Source organism: Propithecus coquereli, unplaced genomic scaffold (assembly GCF_000956105.1).
Source record: "Propithecus coquereli isolate 6110/MARCELLA unplaced genomic scaffold, Pcoq_1.0 Scaffold214, whole genome shotgun sequence".
In the NCBI taxonomy this organism is placed as follows: domain Eukaryota; kingdom Metazoa; phylum Chordata; class Mammalia; order Primates; family Indriidae; genus Propithecus; species Propithecus coquereli.
In genome coordinates this window covers 937194-947982 of record NW_012146523.1, presented here as the reverse complement: position 1 = coordinate 947982, position 10789 = coordinate 937194, and the positions used below count along the sequence as shown (strand labels likewise).

At 41.1% G+C, this 10789-nt stretch overlaps 2 protein-coding genes across 4 annotated transcripts in view; one reads left to right on the top strand and one right to left on the bottom strand.

Moving 5' to 3' along the window:
* Positions 1-1448, bottom strand: part of RPL15 (ribosomal protein L15) — a 2874-nt gene extending 1426 nt beyond the window's left edge. Inside the window, exons 1-3 of the mRNA XM_012644561.1 lie at positions 1409-1448; positions 551-732; positions 8-113 (exon numbers count right to left, since the gene is read on the bottom strand). Of these exons, the coding sequence (XP_012500015.1) occupies positions 8-113; positions 551-722 (278 nt within the window). The 5' untranslated portion in view covers positions 723-732; positions 1409-1448. The remainder of the gene's footprint in view (positions 1-7; positions 114-550; positions 733-1408) is intronic.
* Positions 1449-1610: 162 nt separating this feature from the next.
* NKIRAS1 (NFKB inhibitor interacting Ras-like 1) overlaps positions 1611-10789 on the top strand; it is a 23385-nt gene continuing 14206 nt past the window's right edge. Inside the window, exons 1-2 of one of the 3 annotated variants that reach the window (XM_012644558.1) lie at positions 1611-1813; positions 8744-8854. In XM_012644558.1, coding sequence (XP_012500012.1) covers positions 8761-8854 — 94 coding nt within the window. In that variant the 5' untranslated portion in view covers positions 1611-1813; positions 8744-8760. Of the gene's footprint in view, positions 1814-4984; positions 5105-8743; positions 8855-10789 lie in introns of those variants that run through there. The other 2 variants (XM_012644559.1, XM_012644560.1) reach the window with 2 other exon arrangements.

Sequence of the window (10789 nt, the reverse complement as noted above, 5' to 3'; positions counted from 1 at the left end):
AGCAAACTTTAGCTGGTTAACACCATGATGGACAGGCTTGCCATAGGTTGCACCCTTAGGAACTGGGCGTTTGCGGCCACCACGGCGCACACGAATCCTATATATGACATAACCTATACACACCAAAAAAATTAGTGGTCTCATAGAAAGCCATAAAACTCAAGACTCAATGACTTGTCACTAATGCAACAACATCAAATACATTTCACACTGTGACTTAAATACTATCTGATAAAGATAAAAACCAATAAAATACCAGGTTATGAGACTTAACTTTAAAAAACCACGCCTGGTGTTTTTCAAAGCACTTTACGTTAATCCCAAGGAGACACATTATTTATTTTTCTTTAGGTCAGACTTTCATGTTTGTAACCTTCGACACACCTGTTACTTTAGGCATCAGTGTATCCAATAAATGGTTAACAAATTGCGCGCGTTGCTAGCACTACTCTGCCAAAACCTTTGCGAAGGAAGCCACTGGGGCCAGAGTTTCTGGCTTTTCTCTAAGAGTATAATTTTATCCAAGCATCCACGCAGAGAGACCACGTACCTTGCTTGGCCTTGTATCCCAGTCTGCGCGCTTTATCCGGTCGGGTGGGGCGGGGAGCCCTGTGGAGCGCAGAGAGCTGGCGGTACTGCCAGCAGCGGACCCTCAGAAGGAAGCGCATCACATCAGACTGCTTCTTCCTCCACAGCTCCTGGATATACTTGTATGCACCCATCTTGGCTTACCTTTGAAATTAAACTGATTAATTATCATCCCTTTAAAGTACAACGAGAAGACCCCGTTCATCTTAGTTTACCACCAACCACAAGGAAGCCGCTGGAAATGAAAATGGCTCTGAACCAATTGCAGGGAACACCTAACCCAAACCACCGCCCCAACCTCTGCGCCCACGGAAAGCGGCGTCCAGTCACCTCTGAATCCCCAGCGCAGGGAAACGCTCAGCACGTTTTTGTTGCACGAATGAGCACAGATAGAACTGAGCACTTGAAGGGGCGGGCAGCTGCGGCAGACGGCGTCCCCATGGCCTGGCCTGCCGAAGAGACGTCGCCAACCCCACAGGGCAAAGCGCTGCCGCCGAGGGCGAACTCTCAAGGAAAATGCACTTAGTCCACTCAACCAGCCGACCTCGCTTTAAGTCGCCCTAGGCGCGGCCTTCCATCCCTCAGCTCCAAGCCTCCTTCAGGCTCCGGGCCCACCTCGAATTCGCGCCGCCATCACCTCTTCCCCCAACCCGCCCCGGGGGCCGCCTCTCCATTCCCTCGCTGCCCAGCATCTTGACCGAAGTCTCGCCGCACAAGAGGCAGGCTTAGCTTCGAGGACGCAGGGTCCCCGGGCCTGGATGGCTGAGGCGGAGGGTGATCAAAGGCGGATGAGAAAGCAAAGATTTCCGACACAGCCTACCTGATGGCTGCCGCCAGTCAGAAAGGAAAGAGCCTTTTTCCCACAATCCCTTTTGGGCTGCTCCCCCACCACAGCGAGCCGTCTTCCGGCGGAAGCCGGAGCTGCCCAGAATCTCATGGGACATGTAGTTCCGGCGTTGAGCCCAGTGGGCGGAGTTCTGCCGGCTTCGGCGCCGCCTCCCTTATTGTCCCGCCCCCGCTCTGCAGGATTAGAGTCTGACTGGCAGGGGCGTCTCGAGGGGTGAGAGAGTTGGTGGTGAGGCCTCAGCAGGCGAGCGAGCGTCCACGCTTGTCCCGCCACGGGAGTAGGCAAGGTAGGGGCCAGGCTCCAAAGTCGGTGGCCGCGGACCGCGGTGGAGCCTTGCAGCCTGCGCGCCGCTGTCTTCGGGGTCTGAGGAGGGTACAGGTTTGTTTCACGCACTGTCGGCTCTTCACCTGAGGAGTCGTTGCGGGTTCCCCCAAACGGCGCTGTCCCCTTCCCGCCCCCAGAGGACGGGCCCCCGAATCCGAGTCCAGCATGGCGCTGACAGAGCCCCGCGACGCTTCCCCAGCCCCCACGGGAGGCCTTCGTGGAGCCGGGGCTTCGCGGGTCGGGGGACGCGCGCTGCGTCCCTTTCTCTCTCTCTCCCGTGTGAAGCCCTGGCGGGCGCCAGCTGCAAAAGATTTTGCCCTAAATAGGGTCTGGGAGGCGGTGGATGCGGGCATTTATTTCCGCGCTTGACCTGCGTACCAGATTTGGTTCCACATTTGCTAACGTAGGAACCACAGGTTTTTCAGAAAAGCAAAATATTTATTTGCCAAGCCTGTTTGGCAGGTGCAAATGTTTTGGGAAGAAATGCCGAGAAAATGCTGGCACTTTGCGTTGCGTTCTTCACTGAGAAATAGTTTACTGGCTTTGTGTGTGTGTCTCCAGAATATTTTTATTTTTAAAACCGTCACATGGTTTTAATTCCCTTCCAAATTCTATGTTTAAATGTGGCCAGGGTTTAAGAGAATCATATTTACCTTGCAAATCATTAGCGGTTTTGGTTTCCCCCCCTACTTCATATTTTCCTCTAAAAAAAAAAATCACAGCTTTATCCTTGAAAGAGCCCTCATCTGGTTCACTGATTCATTCAACAAATATTTATTAAGTGCCTATTATGTGCCGAGCACTGCCTTATCTGCTGAAGATGCAGCAGCGAAGAACCGCAGAAATTCTAGCCTCCTTGGAAACGGGCAATAAACATATGTGAGCTATGTATTGCATTTGGTGATAAATGCGGAAGAAAAAGATAAAGGGAAGGGAATGTTGTTGGTGCAATATTGTATGGAATGTTCAGGGTAAGCTTTCTTGGGAAGGTAACATTTAAGAAAATACCTCAAGGATAAGAGCCTGGGGATGGGGATGGAGAGCTGATTCAGGCAGAGGGAAAAGTGCCAAGGCGGGAGCATGCCAGGATTAATAGAGGAACAGCAGCAAGGAAACTGTGTGGCTGGAATCCACCATAGAGTAAGGTATGAAATGAGGTCGGAGAGGTGAAGGTTCTTATATGGGTGTTGGGTTTCAAACTGCCTTAGATTGGAAACCGTTGGAAGGTTTTGAGCAGATGGTGGCTTCATGTGGCTTACATTTTAAGGGGTAACTTGAATTGCCGCTTTGAGGCTAAAAGGAAAGAAAAGGTGGAAACTAGAGACTAGTTAGGAGATTGTGTTAGTTTCCCATTGCTACTGTAACAAATTACAGCAAATTTACTGGTTTAAAGCAACACAAGTTTATTATTTTATAGTCTGTAGATCAGAAATCTCATTAGGCTAAAATCAAGGTGTCAGTAGAGCAGTGTTCCTTCTGGAGGTACTAGAAGGTACATTTCCTTGCCTTTTCCAGGTTCTAGAGGCTGCCTGCATTGCTTAGTTCCTGAGAGTTTCCTTCATCTTCACAGCTTCAAGTTGCTCCCTCTCCCCTCTCCAACACTCCTGTGTTTCTCTTATAAAGATACTTGTAATTACATTGGGCCTACCCAGAGAATCCGCGATAATCCTCTCATTTAAAAGTCCTTAAATTAATCACACCTGCAAAACTCCTTTTACTATGTGAAGTGACATACACATTTTTGGGAGTACGATATGGACATCTTTGGGAGCACAGGTGAGAGAAGGTGGTGCTTCACTCAGACATTCAGTAGTGAAGAAGGTGATACAGTGGTACAGCCTTGGATGTATTTCAAAGGTAGAGGTAACAGGATTTACTGGTGGATCAAATGTAGGATGTGAGAGAAATGAGTTGAAGATGATTGACTACAAAGTTGGATGAATCACTGGAAAGAAGATTCAGGCAATGTGAATAATCACTGCTAATTTATCAATTAGTTTTGCAGTTTTGTTTCGCAATTTGCAGATTCTCAATTAGCAGTTTTGCAAGATTTGAATTCGTATTTCCAATTGATTTTGAGATTCTTGACGACAGATCATTTCTGATTTTGTCCCCTAGTTTGTCCTTAATGCCTGGTACTGTGGTAAACCCTCAGTAAATATTTGGTAAATGAATAAAAGAACAGTAAGCTAGAGTTTGCTTATTACATTTTATTATGTGCAATATTGTTTGCAGAGCCCTTTGAACGTATGTTTACGTAAAATGTATTCATATGGATAAGTGAAAGTATTGCACACCATAATGTTTACATAAGTACACAGTGTAGATGTTTTCCCCATGTGATGATAATTTTTAGAGATTTATAACATCTATTATATTAACAGTGTTTCAGTATTAATATTTTACTAGTTGTATTAAAAAAGTAGTGTTTTACTTATAAAAATAAAATGATCCACTTATATAGAGCAACAGCGTTAACAATTTTCAGGAGCTGTTTCTGATGGCCCTTCAAAGAAAATGTTGACAAAACTCGATGTTTTCCACAGGAATGGACCAGGTCATGTATTTTATTCTTTAGCAACATTATTGATTAGCAGGGAAGGCAAGGTAGTATGTATTTGAGACAGCACTGGATCTTGCCTGTTAAGCGCATTCTCTTTTATGTTGGATGAGGTTTAATAGGTCACAGATTGAATTTCATTGTCCAGCAGTTTCTTAACATAGGGACCGTGTTAAGTAGCATAACTAGTGCTTCTTGCGTTAACCTCAGTGTTGATGTATTTTCTGGATAAGCAGTTTCCGCTACCGTGGCATCACAGTGTTGAAAGGAACCTAAAGGCCATCCGTATACTCTGGAGTCTTTCAAACTCTTGAAACTTAGATTTAATTAAGAGGCTTAGTCACTTCCAGGATCTGTTCATATGATTCAGTGCCCATTCAGGGTACTACAGATGACTACCTTTTTGTATTTGGAAGGAAATGGTTTATATTTATTGTGTTTTGAAATTATGAAATATTGTAATGCTTATAGATCTAAACTTTAAGTAGTTTTTATTTGTAAATCTGAGTATATGTAAGCATGAGAACCACTTCCTTATATGTAATGTGAATTACTGCTGTAGAGACATATAGAAAATAAGGTAGTTTTGAATGTGTGTTGTAATGTTATTCAAATGTTACATTAGATATTAGTTTTTTAAGAATTCATACTTTTTTTTTTGAGGTAGGGTCTTGCTCTGTTGCCCAGGACAGAGTGCAGTGGCATCATCATAGCTCACTGCAACCTCACACTCCTGCGCTCAAGAGATCCTCCTGCCTCAGCCACCCGAGTAGCTGGGACTACAGGTATACATACTATCTATGCCCAGCTAATTTTTCTATTTTTTGTATAGATGGGGTCTTGCTCTTGCTCAGGCTGGAGAATTCATACTTTTTAATTGATGGTAGCAGGTCACTAATCTGCTTTATGTAGTATTATTGTTTCCCATTTGGAACACAATCAGGAACCTAGAGTATTTCAGCTGCTTTGATTAATCACACTTATCCTTTCATATTTGTTTTCCTTTTGATAGTGTGAAATATTTAACAAGGTCTATTTTATCTCTTCCCTTTCCTTCCTAAAAAAATCTTTAGCTAGTGTTCTGAGCTGTGTCTATTCAGTTACTTTTACTGTTTGCCCTTGATGAAGACTTCTCGGGCAGTATTGAAAGGAACTCCCCAATTTATTTATACACACATAGAAATAAAATTATTTGTATATAAATACAGAATAATATATATTTTTAGTAAACTTTATCCGTTAATCCTAATATCAGTGAGTGATGAAAGTACTATTGTAGTGTACCACTTTTATTTATTTATTTATGTTTTTAGAAACAGGGTTTTTCTCTGTCTCCCAGGGTACAGTGCAGTGGCACGATCACAGCTCATTGCAGCTTCTGAACTCCTGGGCTCAAGTGATCCTCCTGGTTCAGTCTCCAGAGTAGCTGGGACTACAGGTGCAGGCCACCATGCCTGGCTAATTTTTCTCATTTTTTGTAGAGATGGAGTCTTGCTATGTTGTCCAAGCTGGTCTCGAACTCCTGGGCTCCAGTGATCCTCCTGCTTTGGCCTCCCTAAGTGCTGGGATTATAGGTGTGAGCCACTGCACCTGGCCTAGTGGGCCACTTTTAAAGTGTATATATTAAAACTACTTCTGGAGACTCTTTGTAATATTTGATTTCTGAATTTTTCAGAATTCTGTTTTAGCATTTTTCTAGTTTGCTGCAGTCTCTAGCACTCATATTTGCTTCCCTTTTACAGAGGACCTGGGTGTTTTTTCCTTATGGCTGCCTGCTTTGCTCAGGTACAGTGTGTGCCTGCCCTTTTAAGGCACTTGAATTTTTTTGAAGATTGCCTTACTGGGTGATAAAGGGCATTTTTTCAACTGAACAGGAAGGGGAGAGGAAGTAAGGATTGATAATTTCTTTTTTCTTTTTTTTTAGTCATTCCCTCTTGATGGTCAGGGATTGATGTTTAGAAATTCTACTAGGGCTAAAGACATTTTCAGAGGAAAGGAAATAACAATAGAAAAATCAGAACTTAGATTCCAACAGCAACCTTTTCTGACAGAGTTGTGCTGTGCTGCCATCATTTTTCCCATCCTCTGGCAGATTTATTTCTTTTTCAAACTCTTCTCATGTGCCTACATAGCAGGTTCCTTTAAATTTTAATTATTATATTAAAAACCTTGAAAGAATGATTCAATGGTATCATAACTTACAAGGAAATCACAATATGCTGGGAGAGTAGAATCCTATGATAAATGAGGTGACATTAAATTAATCATAAATTCAAAGATATGTGTAGAAAACCCTTTAAAATAGGCCATAATTACAGACATAGATCCTGTATCATAGATGATCAATGCTACATAAAGCTCTGCTCATATAAATAAAGGCTAAGAATTTTTCTATTGCAGTTAAGTTGAAAATATAAAGAAAAGAAGTCCCCTAAGGAAAGTGGTTCTTGAGGAAGAAAGTGATAAATATTCTTGGAAGATTTGGAAGAATCCGAAGCATGCCACCCAGGAAATAATGGTTTCATAACATAAGCGATGGTTATTTGTCTACTGGTAAAATGCCGTGTACTGCTCTGGAAATGAGTGCTATGTTGTTATTATGCTACAAAAATGGTAGCATTAAATTTTTTGCATCAGCAGATTAGTGTTGTGCGTGATTTTGGCCATAAAAAGTTAATTACAGACTTTGAAAATACAGTAAAGAGGACCTTGAGGAAACTTATTTGTTGCTTGATGTTTTCAGTATTGGTAAAAAAATATATATGTGTGTGTGTGTGTGTGTGTGTGTGTGTGTGTGTGTGCATATTTCTGTGCAATGCATGCATACAAAAGTAACTGTTCTGCCATTATGAAGATGTGTTCTGTGTTGGGAGCTAGGTGAGGTGGCTTATGCCTGTAATCCTTGAGCTTTGAGAGGCTGAGGTAGGAGGATTGCTGGAGCCCAGGAGTTCGAGCCAGCCTGGGCAACATAGCAAGACCCCATTTCTACAAAAAATAATGATAAAAAATTAGATGGGTGTGTTGGTGCACACCTATAGTCCCAGCTACTCAAGAGGCTGAGGTGGGAGGATCACTTGAGCCCAGGAGTTCGAGGCTGCAATGAGCTGTGATTGCACCACTGCATGCCACCCAGGGTGACAGAGCAAGACCCTGTCTCTAAAGGAAAAGAAAAAGCAAAAAAAGATGTGTTCTGTGTTGGGTTTTTAGTTGTCACAGTCCAGTGAGCATATAAGCACAGAAAGATACCAAACATCTCTTTTGTCAGAATGCTTATTTGAACTTTGTTGTTATAGTTGTTTCTGACTACAAAGAGTTGTGGTGTCCTTGTTAGCCAGGGTTATGGCATGTTCACTTCTAGATAAGAAGAGACATTTGAATTCTTTTATCAAATTATTCTGTTGTATATAATGAGACTTTTTTTGTTTCTGCCTTAGCTTCTGTTATAGTTGTTTCTGACTGCAAAGAGTTGTGGTATCCCTTTTAGCCAGGGTTATGGCATGTTCACTTCTAAGTAAGAAGAGCATTGGGGGAAAGGATGAGGTGGTGAGAGATGCCAAAAAGCAATGTAGACATTTTAATTCTTTTATCAAATTATTCTGTTGTATTTAATGAGCCTTTTTTCCTTTCTGCCTTAGCTTCTGGTACCTTGCCTTCTGGAAAATAAAAGCCTTGAGGAAAATTGAAGGAAATGTCACCTGACCTTGTTCTTCTTCCTTGGATATAAGTTGGGAAGCTAGGAGAGATGAATTTTCCTTTTCTTTCCAGTTTAAAGTGCTTGGACAATTTTTCTAACATTGTCTATTCTTCCTCAAAAAGAAGTAGGACTGAGAAAGCCCACGTGACTACCAAAATCCAATTTCTCACTCTCCCAAGAAAAGACTGAGACTAGCATGAATGACATTAATGTTCCTTTTAAAAATCATGTCCATTCTCTACCTGAAAACTTTTATCTTGCTGGGCCCAGTGGCATGTGTCTGTAGTCCCAGCTGTTTGGGAGGCTGAGGTGGGAGTTGAGCCCAGGAGTTTGAATCCAGCCTAGGCAGCATAGTGAGACTCTCATCTCTTAAAGGCATGAAGATAATTTTTTTTTAAGTGTTTACTTAAATGTTTATTTTTCCAGGTAAATATTGATGACTAGGCAGTCTCTTTCAAGAATTAATCTAAGAGTCTATTGCATTCCTATAGATTTAATCAATATTGAAATACTCTTCGTATAAAATGTATTTATTCTTTTTGAAAACAAACATGTATTCATATCTGTCCATTTATTCTTATGTTTATCTAGTTTATCTCTGTGAAGATGTGTAAGAAACTGAGAACACTGATTGCTCTAAGGGAGCAAATGGGAGTCTGGGGAATGGGGTTTGGAAGGTTGTATACCTTATTCTATATGTCCTTTTAAAAACCTTCTATCCTCTTCACAGTGATATCCTGAGAGAAGATGGGGAAGGGCTGCAAGGTTGTGGTTTGTGGATTGTTATCTGTGGGGAAAACTGCAATTTTGGAGCAGCTCCTTTATGGGAATCATACTATTGGTAAGATTATTTTTCTCTAGTTTCTTTCTAGGTTCTTGGAACTGTTAGGGGTCTTTTGTTGATCATGCTATACTAAAGGTGGTTGATGGTACACAAAAGTGAGGTGTAATCCAAAGGGACCAAAAGAGTCATAGAAGTCAAGAGATTAAGAGGGGAAAACAAGCAGAGAGAAAAAAAAATCTTAGTGAAATTTAAGAGTGCCTGCCATAAGTTATAACAGATAAGAAAAGAAATGGATAGATAGGTATGGCTATGTATTCCTTTGTATGTATGTGGTTTCCTGTGTATTTACATAACGAATGATGGTCTAGGAGTCATACAATCACAGACTTAAGAATACACTGAGCCCAGGAGGTGGAGGCTACAGTGAGCTATGTAAGTGCCATTGCACTCTAGCCTGGGTGACAGAGAAAGAATACATTGAATGATCTCTCCTTACTTCAAGCATGACTTTCCAATGCTGCTGTATAGGTTTTTAAAAATGGAAGAAACAGCTGTTTGCTGCAGTATGGCCTAATTTTTTTGATTTATCTCATTCATTTATTCATTTACTGAGTCATGTAATTATTAAATATTTGCTATATGTTACAGGCTGTGATGAAGCCTTTTGGGGTTACAGAGGTGAAGAATACAGCATCTCTGGATTTAAGGAGGTCATGGTTTAGTAAGGAGGAGACATTACAGGTTAGAATGAAACAAGGTTTGTTAGATAAGTAAATGTAGATTGTCAAAGCATTTATCTCTGGCAAGTAGCTTAGAGCACATTTCTATTTTTTATTAACCATAACCATTTTGATGAGCTCTGCTTCTCTTTTAACATGTTTAACAATTGTGGTTAAATCTGTATTTGGTGTTTATTATAATGCCTGTGCCAACAGTTCTCAAACTTTTTGAGAATCTCTTTACTCGGGACCCCAAACAGCTTTTGTTTATGTAGGTTATATCTTTCAGTATTTATTAGAAATTAAAACTGAGGCCGGGCACAGTGGCTTATGCCTGTAATCTTACCACTCTGGGAGGCCAAGGCAGGAGACCAGCCTGAGCAAGAGAGAGACCCTGTCTCTACTAAAAATAGAAAACTTAGCCAACTGTGGTGGCTTACACCTGTAGTCCCAACTGCTACTCAGGAGGCCGAGACAGGAGGATCCCTTGAGCTCAGGAGTTTGAGGTTGCAGTGAACTATGATGACACCACTGCGTTCCACCCAGGGTGACAGAGGGAGACTCTGTCTCCAAAAAAAAAATAAATAAAAAAATAAAACTGAGAAATTTTAAAACTACTATTTTTATTTTAAAATGACACTGATAAACTCATTACATGCTAAGATAACATTTTTATGAAAATATATTTTCAAATAAAAAATAGAAGACTGCCATCGACTTACATTTCTGAAACTCTTTCTAATGTCCAGCTTAATAGAAGGTAGCTGGATTGTCATATCTACTTGCTTTTGTACTTAATCTGTTGTGGTATGTTGTTTTAGTTGAAATCTATAAAGAAAATTCAGCCTCACACAGATATGTAGTTGGAAAAGGTAGGAGGAGTACTTTAGCAGCCTTTCCAGATAGTTCTGGTTATTTTGATATTTCACTGAAACTCAACAAGTGATGGTTACTTAACGGTATTGCAGTGTGGAACCTGAAATCATTACCAGTGAACTTGTTGTACTCTGTTATATTACATTAAAATCTCATTGATCGATCCTGTACTTTATTATTTTATTTTAACAGTATTATAATATACATACCAGGGAGTTCCCCAGTGCTCCTTCCAAGTTAATTTCTGCCCTGCCCTCCCCCCCAAAGCAGACAACCACTACTCTGATTTCTATCACTATAGATTAATTTTGACCATTTTTGGACTTCATATAAATAGAATCATATAGTATGTATTCTTTTGTGTCTTGCTTCTTTTGCTTAGCATAAGTTTTTTTTT